Source organism: Castor canadensis, chromosome 5 (assembly GCF_047511655.1).
Source record: "Castor canadensis chromosome 5, mCasCan1.hap1v2, whole genome shotgun sequence".
NCBI lineage: Eukaryota > Metazoa > Chordata > Mammalia > Rodentia > Castoridae > Castor > Castor canadensis.
Window position 1 is genome coordinate 2,232,758 of NC_133390.1, and position 16,422 is coordinate 2,249,179.

General features: G+C 47.0%; 1 protein-coding gene across 5 annotated transcripts in view; it reads right to left on the reverse strand.

Moving 5' to 3' along the window:
- Positions 1-6,360: 6,360 nt before the first annotated feature.
- The window catches only part of Agpat3 (1-acylglycerol-3-phosphate O-acyltransferase 3), a 95,740-nt gene continuing 85,678 nt past the window's right edge, over positions 6,361-16,422 (reverse strand). For all 5 annotated transcript variants that reach the window (XM_020152699.2, XM_020152702.2, XM_074072540.1 and 2 more), the window contains 2 exons: positions 11,524-11,722; positions 6,361-10,673 (listed from right to left, as the gene is read on the reverse strand). In XM_020152699.2, the coding sequence (XP_020008288.1) occupies positions 10,585-10,673; positions 11,524-11,722 (288 nt within the window). In that variant the 3' untranslated portion in view covers positions 6,361-10,584. The remainder of the gene's footprint in view (positions 10,674-11,523; positions 11,723-16,422) is intronic.

Here is a 16,422-nt window from a genome sequence, read left to right on the forward strand (position 1 = left end):
GCGGCTCCCTGGAGACAGAGTTCAAAGGACAGATCACCAAATGAGGAATGAAATACTTTCTGCAGACCTTCAAAAGACAGCAGAAGAAACAGTTGAAAATGTCTCCAAGGCACTGAAAGTAATGGCAGCCTATGATCAGCCACACAGCTAAATTCTCACTTTCAGAGCAAAGCAAACTAAATCCAAGTTAAGAAAGTCTACCACCACCAAATCCCACCAAAGGAACTTCAAAAAAGGTTCGTCTGAAGGTAGAAAATGATTCTAGAAGGAAGTGCCAAGATGAAAGAAGGGGCTGTTGAGCCAACACGCAGTAAATGGGGGATCTAAGCAAAGATTTACTCTGCTAGGAAAACTGCCAATGCTGGGGTGAGGGCAGCACACGGGGAGGAGGAAGCGCGCAGGAAATGCTGGCAGACCTCGTGGCCCATTGTGTTAATGCAGCCTGTGAAGGGCAGCCATGGCGAGCATGAAAGCAGTGTGCAGAACATCCAAAAATGCAGTGGGGCTGGGGGGAAACTCAAGAAAAGAGAGAAATAGGAAATACTGAAATATAAAACCAAATGATTGAATAATAAAAATAAATATAAATGGTCCAAGCTCACTGGTTAAAAGCTATTTATTTTCTTCCTGGGTTAAATCTGAAGTTGACCACTATATGCTGCTTGCAAGGAAGATGAGCGACAAACACAAAATACAAGGATATACAGCTAGATTCAAAGAAAAGAAAAGATATATCCTAGATAAACACTAACACATAACCTATTAACATTAGATTGAATAGGTTTAAAGCAAAAAAGCATTCTTAGAAATGAAGTCCAATCCACCAAGGAAACAGCAATCACACACTTACGCACACCTAACAATATAAAATAAAAATGGGGAAATTGAAAGGCCCCTGACATCACACAGGAAGACGTCATTATCCCCCATCCTAGTGATCTTAGTGATGGATTAGAGCAGAAAAAACTAAGAAAGGATATAGCAGATTCCAGAAATAAAGGTAGCAACTTAATTTAACAGACACCTATAAAATGCCACAGTCCACAATGAGTTGCTGGGGACTTCTGAACAAAGCATGTTTGGAAAAGGACAAACTCATTGGACGACATGAGAACAGACCTAAATGGAAGGCGTAATGGGATCCCAGTTGACTCCATCTCCACCATTCCAATAGAAATAGGAATTCCAACCTCAAGAAAAATAGAATTTATGACTAGTTCTAAAATTTGTTGGAAAATAAGGATGAAGAAGTATGGAGAGAACTATGGTGGACAAAATGTGAGGGTTTTCTCTACCCCACGTGTAGCCTCACGAAGCCCCAGCAACCGAGAGTGTAAGTTTTGTGTAGAGACGGACCTGGGGCACATGACCTGGTCATCAGCCTGACGCATGGCCCTGCTCACTGGAGGGGAGGCGACTCTTCAAACTGTGCTGGGGCAAGTTGTTCCTCAGGCAGAAAAACTACAATAAAATTGGATACTTAACTCCATTTTCCTTACCTTGAATTCAATTCCAGAGGGACTAACGTTTCAAATGTGAAAAACTAAACATTAAACTTTCAGAAGAAAATGCAAGAGAATAATTTTATGACTTTAAGCAAGGGAAGGATTTCTTAGCAAGATATAAACCATACAGAAATATAAAAGGAAAAATTAATAGTCAATTTCATTCAAATGAAGAAGTTCTGTGCATCAAAAGACAACATAAAGAAGAAAACAAAACTAGAAATGAGGTTTTTATAATACATAGAATGAACCAAAAATTAGTGCATCCAAATTATATTCTGAATTCTTATGAAGCAATAAGAAAAAGGCAACGCGAAAGGAAAGAGGGAAGCTGCAAAGGGCCAGGAGAGGAAGATCCAGGAGTCAGCAAACTAACTGGCCTGACCTCACCAGTGACTAGGGAAGAGCCTAGGGCTTTGCACCATCCCACTGGGGGGTGTCCACTGCACAGTGTGACACTTCCTATAATGATGACTTTTGCAAAGGAGAAAGTTTATCTGGGGGGCAGCCAAGCAAGAGGAGATAGATGAGTCTTGGGTGCACCTCCCTGAGGAAGGGTTTGGGTATTTATGGTAAAGGAGGGGAGATTGGAGGAGGTGTCATTGTGTCTGCACTTGTGCAGTCATCATCGTGGCTCCATGGGGCACAGGTTCAGAGCATGGCAGCCTCAGCCTGATCTGATGGTGGAGTTTTCAGTCCCCTGATGTCAAAGAGGTCACCCATCAGACACCTTAGGAGCTCAAGTGAAGGGCAGTAGTTTCAATAAAAGTGACCTTCAAGTCCCTGAAAAGTAACCCAGGTGGCCAGCAGAGCTAGTGAATGATAAAATACTGCTAGCTGCTGGAGCTCAGAACTTAGTGGTTTTTATTGTCAACAAAAAGTAAATAACTAAAAACAAGTACAGTTAGAGGGTTTTCCTTCTGTTTCAAGATAGTCAATGCTGTCACTCTGCTGTGAACACACAAATGGCAAAGCAAAGGTGGATCCAGGGCAGCACAGCCTACTTCTTCCTGGATGCAGTAATTCCACCCAGATGTGTACCTTACTTCTTAGTGACAGATTGGGATGCTAAGTGTTCCACAGGAAAATGGATGGATTCTGACAGTTACACAAAGAAATATTACACAGCAGTGAAGATGAACTTCTGCTACCTGATGGAATCTTGACCCAACATCATGAGGAAAACAGGCTGCAGAACAGTCTTGGATGTAGTTGCAATGATCTGGGGTGAAAACCGTGCAGAGCATCACTGGGACACATACAAGTGGCACATGCTTGTGGATAAGTGTGGATGCTGGACCAGCTCAAACTTTAGCTTTGTCACTATGGAAACTGTGCAAGTTGGCCCCTGGCCTACAGTTGTGTGACATGAAATGAGTTGCGCAATGTGAAGTGGCAAGAATGGCACCTGGCCTACGGAACTTGCCTGTGGCACCTGCATTATTACTTAGGAATAAAGGTGTACTGTGAAAAGGATGAGATGGCACAGCCTCAACGATCAGACTCTGGCATAGGATGGGTTTCCAGGTGCGATGGGCCAGGATGCCTGAGGCCTCAAGGGCTCAATGGTTTGATTTCTCCTCTCCACTCTCTCCAGTCTCTGTACATCTCCCACACCAATTGCATGGCTGCTTTGTTCATTGTGCTTGTCTTGCCTAAGCTGTCCTTTCTTCTGAAAGCTCTTCTTGTTTTTCCCTTCCTTTTTCAAAATACCCTAGTCCCAGTCCTTTAGAGAGACACAAAGAAGCCCTGAAGAGTGACAGGCCCCAGTAAAGTTGCTCCCCCCACACCAATCTGAGAGCTTCTAGTTCATGGCAGTCTTCCCCTTGGAAATGTACCACCAACCTTCCCAAGACTCCCAGGGTTCCTTCATGTGCAGGACATCTCTGTGCCCTCCAGCTCCCTCGCCCCTGCTTCCCCTGCTGTGTGCCTCCTAGGGGCCCCACCACTGGGTGTCCTTGACCATGTCTTCCAGTTGGGCTCTGGCAATGGGAACCCATAACATGGAGGAAGACAGCCATCATCCCATTTCTATAGGGAAGAGGATACACGCCATGACCTTGGACAGTGGGTGAGGTTTCTTGCAAAACCCTGGGCAGGTGGATCTCACCATTGAATCACAGCCGCCATGGCAATTTGTTAGGAGGAAGTGATACATTTTAAAATAGCTTTTGGGAAAATCAAAAAGCCTTTTGGGAAGGATTTCTGGTCCTGAATGGTGATGAGAGCCCAGGGGAATCCTTGGGGTCATGTGTGTCCCCAGAGGGCTGGGCTCCAACCCAACTTTGGGAGGGATCTCTTTGACCACAAGCAGGACTCTCTCCAAGAGCTCAGAAATGGCTATTTTCCTGATTCATACATTTCCAAGCAGTCTGAGTGCCCTTGGCTTGCCTGGTGGCTTAATCTGGCTTTCCCAGCAATGTTTATTCTGGTCAATTTCTGCAAAACACACGCTCCTTGATATGCTGTACCTTCCGGTGTAATGTTCTCTCACTGGACCAAGGAGCTGAATCTCTGAGTCCCGGCTTCTGTGTGTGGCTCTGGGAGGGGCACAGTCCTGCTCTGTTTGGTCAGGTGCCCACCTCATGCACCGGAGAGGCCCATCTTGAAGTGGGGATGGACTCTGTTGGCCACCACACCCCATGCAATCTGCTTTGTATGGAAAGAGCATTGGTACATCATGGATGGACATGAAGGTGGCACATACCTAAGAAAGAGCTAAGGACAAATGTCCTGGGCTTTGAAAATATGCCCAATGCAACAAAAAGGAGTTCACAAGTAATAAAAATGAACAACGGAGAAGAGGAGCCGTGTTCCCAGGAGAGGAGAAGCGGTCATGGTGCCCTCTCCTCCCCAGAAGACAGTGGGCTTCAAGCAGGAAGGAGCCGCTGCATCCATCCGTGATGGCTTACACAGGCAAGGAGTCCAGAACAGGATGCTGGTCTCCAGATCAGGCCAGGCCCAGGGTGTGCAGGTGTGCCAGGGACAGCTGCCACTTGCCTCGTACCTGCTACATCTAAAGTTCACAAATTTGCCTTCCTGATAACCATTCCTATTTTCACAGACCAGAAAACTGAGGGGCCCAGAACAAGTGCCCCACGGAACACTCCCATCTGTGGAGCGAGTGGGCTGAAGTGGACAGTCATGAGTTCCAGGACCTGGATGGCCCACACAGAAGCTGAGCAGGCTGCCCTGAAGGGGATTCAACCTGCATTTGGACAGAATGATCTTTTTGTTGTTTTCCATGCCTGAGCTCCTGAGGCTGCAGACATCTACCATCACAGGTGCTGTAAGGCCAAGAGTGACCACAAGGAGCAGCAGAAGCACTCTGAGTCTGTTCTGTGAACTTGGCCTTCATAGCCCTGGAGCTCAGTGCATGTCCTCTGTGAGTGCACACCTGTGTGCATGTTGATGCTCCTGTGTGTGTGTGTGTGTGTGTGTGTGTGTGTGCGCGCGTGTGTGTACACGTGCACATGTGTAAACTGCAGAGGCTCCTCTGGCTACAAGCGGGACTGGAGACCGAGAGTGTAAGGGCAGTTCCCAAAGTCCATCTCCTAATAGGATTCTTTCTGCAGGACCACGCCAAACTCTCCTGTTTGGGTTGTGTACCTGAGTGTGTACATATGCGGACATGTGCACAGGTGGAAGAATATGTGTGTGTGTGTGTGTGTGTGTGTGTTCCTACATGTGTAGGACTTTTTGGAGTTCCTGACAGAGCTTCTCAGAAGCCCATGCTGGGCGTGTCACATCACCTATGCCACCCTGGCAGGAGGAAACCTTAGATCAAAAAAGAATGTCTGTCCTCAGGGGTTGCTTCCCAAAGCAGAAGGACACCATGATTCTTTTAGTGCAGTTTATTTTTGGAAGACAGACAAATGAGAACCTAGAACATCCTGTGGTTCCAACAAGGATCTGTTTTGTCTTTTAATAAAGAAGGGGCTCCTTGGTTTTCTCCACAGAATGAATTTGTTCTTACAAAAATAGTTTGGGACACATACATGCCTACTTTGGAAAAGCATTTCTCCTTGATGGCTTTTAAAACCCAATCTGGGGCAGTGGCCACTCAGCACATTTTACAGGCCAGCTGAGTTCCCGACGCTTTCTGCCAGATGGCCTCTCTTCTTCTCAGTTCCATTCCACAAGGCACCTGGCAGCAGCCCCACGGGCTCAGAGAAAAGTCAGAGCCCAAGGGACAGGAAGCGCCTGGTGATCCTTTATTTCCCCTTGAAAAAATACACATACCAGCAGTAAAGAAACAAAAGAAGGCAGAGCCACTTTCTCTTGTATTGTGGAGATTTCCCCCTTCACAGCAGCATTTAAGAAACAAGAATTAGGTCTGCACATTTACCTAGAAAGTACCCCCAAACAAGAGCTCCAAGCCACTCAGGCAGCCTCCCACGTGCCGTGGAAAGAGATCTTTGCACAGTGGTAAATGTGGCCAGGCCTTGGGGACAACAGACCTATGAAGTCTGAGTTAGCTCCCCGCTCCCAACAACTTCTGTAGACCAAAAATACCTCTATTCTCAATTCTATAAAGCTTGTGAGTAGCAAAACTTGTAAAAAAATGAAGAGTTACAAAAAGAAACATCCATATAATACAGTTGCACCCTGTATACACCGTATCCCTTTCAATCTGACCCACACCGTCAGATACGGCAATTTTTCAGCAACAGAAAAAAAACCACAAATGCCTGCCGGGTGGTTTCCAGACTGAGGGACATTCCCATACAGTTACAGATCCTATGGCCATCTGTATGATTAAGAAGCCAAGTGAGGTTCTTAGCCTGCAGCCAAGTAACATTTGATTGTCACAATGTAGCATTCTGAGTCAATAAATACAAATAGAGCAGATGCGTTTCTTCACTGTATCAAGTAACTCCAGTTTAATTTAATACAATTTAGTGCATTTCAGTATTTCATTCACAGTTCCACTCCTGTCCAAACAGTTTTGCAGCAAAAGTTCAGAAACTAAAAAATTTAGGGAAATAAGAAAACTCCTGGTGACCTTGTCAGTACAAAGCTTACAATTTTGCAACAATTCAGTCCTCAGTGAAGAGGACTGCTGTTGCCTGCTGACTCACGTCAACTTCTCCAGTGACTTCCTGAGCTCCTCACAGGGCTGTCAGTGTACTTCCCGAGCTGCTTACGAGAATGCTACCACTTTCCCTGAACTAACAAGTTGCAAATGCTTACTTTACTTAAAGTAAAGCATTTGCAGCTTTACATGTGTCCACTGGCTCAAGCAGATCACAGTGTGACATTTTACCCAAAAGCTGACCCTGTGTTTTTGTATCCTGGCCCCTATATGTAAGAATGTGGAGCTTGGGTGTCAGCACCCACCCTGACAGCCCTATGGCAGGGCTCTGGGACAAAGCCTGCACCCAGGTTAGAGATGCCCCCTGCTCAGGCCCAGGTGCTCTGGGACGCTTGCCTTTTGGTTTGGGAGCTAGCCCACAGGCCAGGGACGTGCTGTTTCCAGAAAGAAGGTAGACAGGCATTTCAGGCTCCCCATGTTAACCCTGAGCCCAATTATACTGCAGAAGGGTTAGAAGCCATGTCACACTGCCAAGCACGAAGTGTTGCATGCCAGGACTCCGTGCAGCTAGCTGGTGGCAGAAAAATTGCAGCATGAGTTGATGCATGGGGACGAACAATTCAGATGAAAGTCAGAAAGGCTGAAAGGATCATATTTGGCTTGTTCTATAAGTGTCTCAGGCAGAGATAAAGCAACATGCAGAAAGAGCCACTTATTCTTCACCCCTGATCTGACAAATTGATAGTCATAACTGGGCATTGACAGCCTTGTGACAGCTCTTGAACTGTAAGAGTGACTGCTTTTGCCTCACATCAATTGCTCAGTAACACCTTGACTAGATTAGTGTAAGGAAAGTTCTCAGGCCACGGTGCACAAAAGGGGAGGAACGGGATAGTCAAGGTGGAGGTTTGAAATCCATCAGTGATAAGTAAACCTGTGTTATGTGTTCAGAGAAAGTGCTGCCTACGTGGCTGTTTTATGTTACTTAGTGTTTACACATTCAGAGCTCATCTCCTCAATCAAACTCTCTGCTTCTTGGGGACAGGGCTTTAAACATCTCAGGGCTGTGCATTTGGTTGCCGTCACCTGACAACCACTGAGGGGCTTCTTTCTCTGGGTTAAAGGTCCTATCAATAACATGTCAGACCTCTGTCAAGTCCTTGGCTTGGAGAAAAAGCCTGTGAGGTGTCCTCCTGTCTGACCACCCATCCTTCCCTGGCATCTCCCTCCTGCCTCCTGCGTGACTCTGGCAGCTCACAGCACTAATGGAAAGCCTGGGAGAGAGGAGCAGATGGCTCCCAAATGCTGGTGGCTCCACACAGGCACCTGAAATGCCACAGACATAGAAGCCTCTTGAATTCCCAGAGGGACCAAAAGAATGGTAACCCCTCTCCAGCTCAGTGCAGTATCAGAGATCTGTGAGAGCTGGCTGTCGGGGCTGGACACAACCCAAACTCTGCTCACTGGGCATGTGGAAGACAATGCAGACAGTGGACAGAGCCCTCAGGGACATGGCAGAAGGCCCCATGCACTTGGTTCTTGGGCCCAAGTGGTCCCAGAAGACCATGTCCCAGGCTGAGCTGGACCTGCTGGGTGGGACCTGGGCACTGTGTGCTGGGAGCCTCATGTGGGGCCAGGTTCTGGAGGGGTGTGGGAGCCAGAGGGCCAGCTCAGCAGCCCAGCCCTGTTCCCAGCCTCAGAGGGCGCCAGCCACTCGAGGCCTAGACTACCTCCCACCTGACCACAGCCAGCATTGACTGTCTGGCCAGCAAACTTCAGCGCAGACACCCAGCCTGAACCTGGATGTAACACAGGCAATGGATGTAGCTCAGAAGTAGGGGGCAAAGGAAGAAAAGTACTGTGCTGAGATTTATTAATTTAATTTTTAAAAATCAAAGGGGCTCTCCTCCCCCTTTCCTTCTGAAGCAGACGAAAAGCAAATCCACCCCCTCAAAAAAAACCCCAAACATTCATGGTATAGTTTTTATTGCTCTCAGAAGGCTGGGTGTTCAGATGCGTGTGCTAAGCTACGAAGGGAACCCCTGCAGGGGAAGCCTGCGCTCTGGTTCTTCACAGTTCATTCACGGGCTCAGTGCACAATTGACACATTATATATTAATTTTACAGAGGGAACTTTTCTGGGAAACCAGAGCTATTAATAAAATTGCAAAGGATCTAAGCTTGCATTTCCCGGGTTACGTGCGCACGTAGTGCCCTTCCACTTTAAGACTGGCTAGGTGTTCGTGACTTGGGGAGTGACACAGATCTAAAGCACACAGAGACAGCTGAGCAGCGGACTCTGGAAGAGAGACAAACCCGAGTCAGTGGCTCACCGAGGAGGCGCCAGGACCTGAGTTGGCTGAGGCCAGGAGAGAGAAGAGCTTTCAGACCCAGGGAAAAGATCTAAAGTGGATTGCACTTTGTTCTGCCTGGAATAGCCCCAACCCTCGCCAAGACTATGTGTGTTCACTCTGCCTCTGGTGAGCAAGCACAAGATGGCAGGGGCCTTTCTGCGTCCGCTGCCCTTCCACAGGGGCCACAGAATTAGGACAGTCCCCTCAGAGAATAATCCTCCCTGCCTCGCCGAGTCTGCAGACCTGGGGGGGGGGCAGAACCCTTCCCTCAGCTTAGTCTGCAATCTTCTCCAGGCCTCCTTCCTCAGTCCTTCCTAGAAAACCACCTGCCTGTATTCAGAATGCTGGTTACAATGTATCAGACAACACCCGTTTCATCCTTTTGCTAAAAAGATGAAGGGAGTGTGACTTTGAAAGAGCCAGTTGAAAGTTTAAGACAAGAGCCAAAAGAAGGTGGGTGGGTTGACAGTGCAGTGGCCAGCTGGCTGGGGAACCTCCAGCCACTCCAGTCGGCCAGGTAGCTTCCCTCCTGCTAGCCACAATGAGCTGAGAGTGCAGAAGGAAGATGCACCCCTGGTGGGCCAATGGATCTGGGCAGGGACACCAAGTGCAGGCAGAGGGACACTCAGGATGTCACCAAGGCAGGAGCGGGTACTGGTGGGCCGGACAGCAATGACACCTGCCTGGACAGAGGTAGGCCCTTGCCAAGGCCACAGCGCATGCCAGTGGAGGCGCGCACCTCCCTTCCATCAGAAAGCTGTAACCCATGAGCGCACCCACTGGAAAAAAATGCTCTCTGAAGCATTAACAGTCTCACGGGGGCTTGATGGTGACATGCCTCTTAAAAAGCATCCTACAGGGTCTCAAGAGTTGCAGGCCCCCTCTGGCACAGCATCCTGGGCTCGATATGTCTGGTCCAGAGTGGTCACCCCATTCCAGCCTTCCTGCATGGGGACTGCAGACTGCTGGCCACAAAGAGAGAGGGTAGACGTGTTTGAGGAGCAGGAAGAACTCCACATTTGGGCCAAGCTCATGGGCCACTCACTTTAAAAAGTGATTAAAGGTATTTCCACACAGGTTAAAGGGGAGTAGGGCTTTCAGCCAGCCTGGGGCAAGGGAGTAGGAGTTACATTCAGAATGTGCTTATCACTAAGAGAACTTTCTCCCTGCCCCTCCCTCCACCCCTAGGCTGGAAGCGAAGGTGCCAAGCAGGGCAGGACAAGCAAGCTCTTGGGGACCCAAGATCAACCACTCCCAGGAGGACAGCAGGAATTCCTTAAGAGCCAATGCTGGGGGGCACAGGGCAAAAGGTAGAGGGCCAGGTTAAGTTCCCCAAATAACTAGTTAAAACAAAATCCTTAATCTAAGTTGAAAAACAGAAAGTGCCCACAACTCCTTCTTGGAAGTGGCTGTAGAGATGGTGTCACGCCTGGATGCCTCCCCACGGAGCCTGCTTGCATCTCGGCGGAAGGGCAGAGGGGACCCTGCATGGTGCGAGCTGACCGTCTTCACCTGGCAGGCCTTCTGAGTTCTTTGCTCTTGGCTCAAGTTTTATTTGTTAATATTAGTCACCAGTTAATAAGAAAAATAGTTTCTAAGTGTCTCTTTCCCCTCACTCTGTGTGTTCTGTTTTTAATTGAGTTTAATCAGATACCACGTCAGGTTATGTGTGTTCAATCACAGCCATTAATTATTCCTTTTTCTTAAATTCTTGGTTTCCATAGCTGGAGCCTTTTTCTATTTCGGTTACTCCTATCAGTCTTCGGACTCCAAAGGAAGCTTTAAAGACAGGAGAGAGAGAAGTTAGAGGATGACTTTGCCGGAGAGCTGTTAAAAAGGGAGGGCTCCCATCCTCTGGCCTTGGCCCTCCCCATGTCCCTTCCTCGTCCTGCAGCCTCTAGTGAGTGAGCCTGGATTCTGGGTGCCTATGGGGTGGGTGTGACCCTCAGGGCAAGGCGAGCTAAGGCAGGTGAGGGACTACAGTGCCTGGACAGTTCTGAGCACCAAGGCATCAGAGAACAGGAACAGACTGGCCTCGCGAAATCCTGACAGGTGACTGGTAACTGGCCATGTTCTGTCCTTCGTGCGTGGTTCCAGTGTTGCCCAATGGCAGAGGCTGAGGGTACTCATGGAACTTGGGAGGGCAAGCCTCAGGGCAGTGGGCCTGGGAATCAGCTGGGGGCAACGTATGTGGATGGTCTGTCCATCCACAGAAGTGCCATCAACGTGCAGGGAACATCCACTGTGGCATGGGCACAAATGCGCTCCATTCGTTCAGCCTGTGCTGAGTCCTAGCAGGTGCCAGGCACACAGGGAGGGAGTCACTGAGGGTCAACAGGTGGCTCATTATGAAAATCTCCTGGTTAAGCTTTCAGAGCTGCCATCCTAGCCCAACCCCCAAAGGGCAGAGAGACGCAGTGACTCTCAATAGCGTCCTACCGGCTAGGACACCGCAGAGGTGGGCAGGAGACGTGTCCTGCATCTCCTGACTCTGCACTTAGGGGCAAAAGCCTCCTCCCCTGCCCCAGTCCCCTACTGCCCAGAACTGCCTCACAGGACCGCCATAGTGATTCGTCCAGTTTGAGCACCACGGCAGGCAGTGTGAGCTGTGAACATCTGTGTTCATTACCTGCTCCCACAAACCCCAAGAATGTCAGAATCAGCAGCGGGGATCCACTGGCAAAGACGCCCAGGACGAAGCTGAAGAGGGGAGAAAGGAGGATGGTGGCCCAGCACAGGAAGTTCAGGAGGGTCCATGGCCTGCGGGCAGGTTTGATCTGCTCCCCTGGAAACACGCCCTTCTGCTCGTACATCTCCTGCAACGCATCCTGAAAGTCAAGGGAAAACGGGACGGTGGGTGACTTCATGTGTGATTTGATTTTAGTGCTGGAGAATGTTACAGCAAATGGATTCAAATGTAACTACTTCCTAATAATGAACTTCTGGCTTGTTTCCATTTTTCTGCTAAACAAGACTTATTGTTGGCAAACGTCACTTCATGTGTTTCAAATTTTAAAAATTTGACCCAGATTCAGAGATGGACTTTCTTTGCAACCTAGTACAATCAGAGCCATCTGCCTGTCTAGCTATCTTATGCACACACGCAGCTTCTATCTTGCTTAGGGTTTCTTCTTTTTCTTGAGAGTTACGCTGTTCTAGGTATATATGTCTATGTACTTACTTATAAATAAAAATTTAACTTTGTAACCTATATAATAGCTGTGCATATTTACAGGGTACAGTGTGACATGTCTACAATGCGTTGTGATCAGATCAAGATAACTGGCATATCCATCATCTCAAACACTTACAATTTTACTTTTTTTTGGTGGTAGTGGGGTTTGAACTCAGGGCCTCATTCTTGTTACTTAGGCACTCCACCAGCCCTGTTTGATGTTGCGTATTTATGTGATAGAGTCTCACAAACTATTTGCCCTGGGTTGGCTTCTAACTGTGATCCTCCTGATTTCCGTGCTTCCTGAGAAACTAGAACTACAGGCGTGAGGCTGCTCCTACCATTTCTTTGTGTTGGGAACATTCAGACTCTTCTCCACTAGGTATTTTGGGACATATAATTAAGTGTTGTCAGCCCTAGTCACGAACCCTAACTCTGCTCTGTTGCAGAACATGACAAGAGTGTGCTTACTTGCCACCATCCTCCATCCCCCTCCATCCCCTGCGCTCCCAGGCTCTGCCACCCCTATGCTACTCTCTGCCTCTATGACACTGACCTTTAGCTCTCACTTATCAGGGAGAACATGTGGCACTTGTTTTCCTTTGCCTGACTCACCTCACTCAACATAATGCCCTCCAGTTCCATCCACGTTGTCCCAAATGACAGGATTCATTCTTCAAGTTGAAGGGTGTCACACTGGGTACGTGTACCACATCTTCTTCATTCACCCATCAATGACACCCAAGGCCACTCCACACCTTGGCCATTGTGAACAGTGCTGTGGTAAGTGGGAGTGCAAATATCTCCTGGACACACTGACCTCATTTCCTTTGGACAAACTCCAAAGAATGGTGCTGCTGGGTCCTAAGGTAGTACAGTTTCTAGGTGGTTTTTGTTTGTTGTTTCTTTTTGGTACTGGGAATTGAACCCAAGGCCTAAAGCCCATGCTGTACCACTGAGCTACAGCCCCAACTCCTTTCTGGTTGTTTGAGGAACCTCCATACTATTTTCCAGAGAGCTGGACTTTTTGGCTTTTTGATAATAGCCATTCTAGCTACAGTGAGATGCTACTGTGGATTTGAATTGACTTGCCCGATGGGAGTTACGTTGAACTTTCTCTGTCCGTGTGTGTGGTGTGTGGTGTGTGGTGTGTGTGTGTGTGTGTGTGTGTGGTATGTGTGTGGTGTGTGTGGTGTGTGTGTGTGTGGTGTGTGTGTGTGGTGTGTGTGGTGTATGGTGTGTGTGTGGTGTGCGTGGTGTGTGTGGTGTGGTGTGTGTGGTGTGTCTTTGTGGTGTGTGTAGGGGGTTGTGTGTGTGGTACGTGTGTCTGTGTGGTACTAGAGCTTGAACTCTACCTCTTTGGTGTTGATTTGTGTGTGTGTGCAATTGCTGTGAGTTTGATTGAAGCACAAATCAAATGGACATGCCAGCGGTCTATTCATCTTTTTTGCTGTGCAGCCGGGCATTGGAACTGGTGACTCTGATGGCCAGCTGGGCTTTGCAGTTCTTGGAGGAAACACTGAGTGACCTTGCTGTATGTCAGCAGCACTTCTAGCATCTTGACTCTGTGGACCAGGGACGTCAGAAGCCACTGGGCAGCATGGGCTTTGTTTTCCTGTTGCTCCCATAACTAATGCTGGCACCAACATCTGGCCCTTGAACCCTCTCCACACCCTGTGTCAAGACTGACTGTTCACTGGTTTCACTTAGTTTTGACATATTGGTCTGACTGGTGCTGGACGAACTCCATGGTCCTCTTTCTGACAATCTTGGGCTCCACCAGAGGTCTGAGGGCAGTCATGATGCCAATAAAAGATGACAGCCACTTGTTAGGTAGCACTGAGGAAGGTGTGATGGTCATTTTCAAGATAGGGTCTCACTTTATGCTTGGGCTGGCCTGGACCATGATCCTCTAGATTTGTGCTTCCCTGCATAGCTGGGATGGCAGGCATGTGCCACAGCACTGGCATTGGTTGAGATGGGGTCTAGAGAACTTTCTGTCCAGGCTGGCCTCTCAGCCTCCCAAGTAGTTAGGATTACAGGCCTGAGCCACCGCGCCCTTCTGACGTGCAACACTTCATACAGTTATTGGTCGTTTGCATATCTTTTGATAGATGTCTATTTATATCACTTGCCTGTTTTTTAATTAGATTATCTTTTTCTTATTGAGTTGTTTGGATTCCTTATATATTCTGATGTTAACCCCTTGTCAAATGAACAGTTTGCAAACACTTTTGTTCATTCAGTAGACTGTTTCTTCATTCCATTTACTTTTTCCTTTGCTATGTTGGACTTTTCAAATATAATCTCATTTGCCAATTTCTGCTTTTGTTGCCTGTGTTTTGGGGGTCATATCCAAAGAAATATCTTTGCCTACGTCTTTAAAGTATTTCCCCTGTTTTCTTCTAGTAGTTTCAAATTTGCTGGTTTTGCATTTAGATCTCTGGTCCATTTCAAGTTAATTTTTGTGCATGGTGAAAGTGGGGACCTAGTTTTATTCTTGTGTACCATTTATTGAGGCTATCCTTTCTCCAATGGATGGCCTTGGTGCTTTTGTCAAAAATCAGTTGCTAAAAATAAGTGGTTTTTTTTTTTTAAACTAGGGTTTGAACTAACTCAACTTCACACTTGCTAGGCAAGTTCTACACCTCTTGAGCTACGCCCCAGCCTTTTCTGCTTTAATCATTTTTCAGATAGGGTCTCGTGCTTTTTCCTGGAGCTGGCCTCAGATCACTACCCTCTTAACTCTGCCTCCCAAGTAGCTGGAGTTACATGTGTACCTCCACACCCAGTTTATTTATTTATTTTTTCTGAGATAGGGCCTTACTCTTTTCCCCAGACTGGCCTTGAACCACAATCCTCCAATGTCTGCCTCCTGAGTAGCTGGGATTATAGGTTGAACCAACACACCCAGCAAAATATGTGAATTTATTTCTGGGTTTTCTGTTCTGTTCCATTGGTCTATGTCTCTGTTTATGTCAGTCCCAGGCTGTTTCAGTTACTATTTCTTTTTAGTATGTTACTGTGATGCCTCCAGCTTTGTTCTTCTTGCTCAGGACTGTTTTGGCTATTTGGGGTCTTTTGTGGCTTATACAAATTTTTGGAGTGTTTTTTCTGTTTCTATAAAGAATGCCTTTGAAAGTTCAAAAGTGATCACACTGAATGTGTAGGCCACTTTGGGTAGTAGGAATATTACAATTATCCATGAACATGGGGCATTTTTCCTTTTGTTTGTGGTCTCTTCAATTCTCCTGTCAGTGTTCTACACTTCCTTCCTCCTTGCTTAAGCTCACTCCCAGGGTTTGGTTTTATTTTGTTCTTGGTGGCTATTGTAAACAGATTGCTGTCTTGACTTCTTTTTCAGACAGTCTGTTGTTGGTGTACTGAAATGCTACTGATTTTTCTACAGTGATTTTCTTGTGTCCTGTAACTTTACTGTATTTGTTTACCGTTCTAAATTTTTCTTTTTAGTTTTTAGCTTTCTTTAATTTTTTTCTATATGTAAGATCATTTCATCTGCAAATTGGGATAGTTTGACTACCCACCATTTTTCCAGTTTGGATGTCTTTTCTTTTCTTTTCTTTTTTTCTTTTCTCTTCTCGATCAATCTTGCAGTGCTATGTTGAACAAGGAGGGTGAAAGTGCCATCCTTGCGTTGTTCAGATCTTAGGGGAATCACTTTAGCTTTCCACCTTCAGGATGATGTTAGCTGTGGGTTTGTTATATGCAGCCTTAACTGTCTGCTTTGTTGAGCATTTTCATCACAAAGGGATTTTGAAAGAAATTACATCTTTTGTCCAAGTTTCCAAACATATGGGTGTAAAGTCATGCTACTTACACATTACTGTTACCCCGTTCTGTCTCCTTCTATGTTCCTATGAATTCCCTCACTTTTAGAATTAATCCATCTGGCCCATATTTTATTAATATTAATTCATTGGTATTCTTAAAACACTTCTGCTGCAGTGGTTTGTTTTTCTGTAGCATTGACTGCTGTTTAAATAACTTCTTTTGTTTTTATCTTGTTTTATTTCTCCGGGTTTATTCTGTTGTGCATGCGTGTATGACTAAGAGGTAAGTCATGTGTGGCACACGGAGGATCTGCCACAACGCAAAGGCCGTGCATGTCTTCCCCCTTGTCATGGCTGGTCCCCGTGGACAGCGGCACTTCCTACTCTGCGGCACCCTCCCCGCCTTTCTCGTTCCTTCACAGGTCTCCACTCTCTTGTTAAACATACTCACTGTACTTCCATCTGCTAGCTCTAGAAGTTCTCTGCAAAGGCCTTTTCCATTCTGTACTGCTGCCCTTACCTGAAATGGTCAGACTTGTTTCCCCCTAGTGCTGTGCACTGT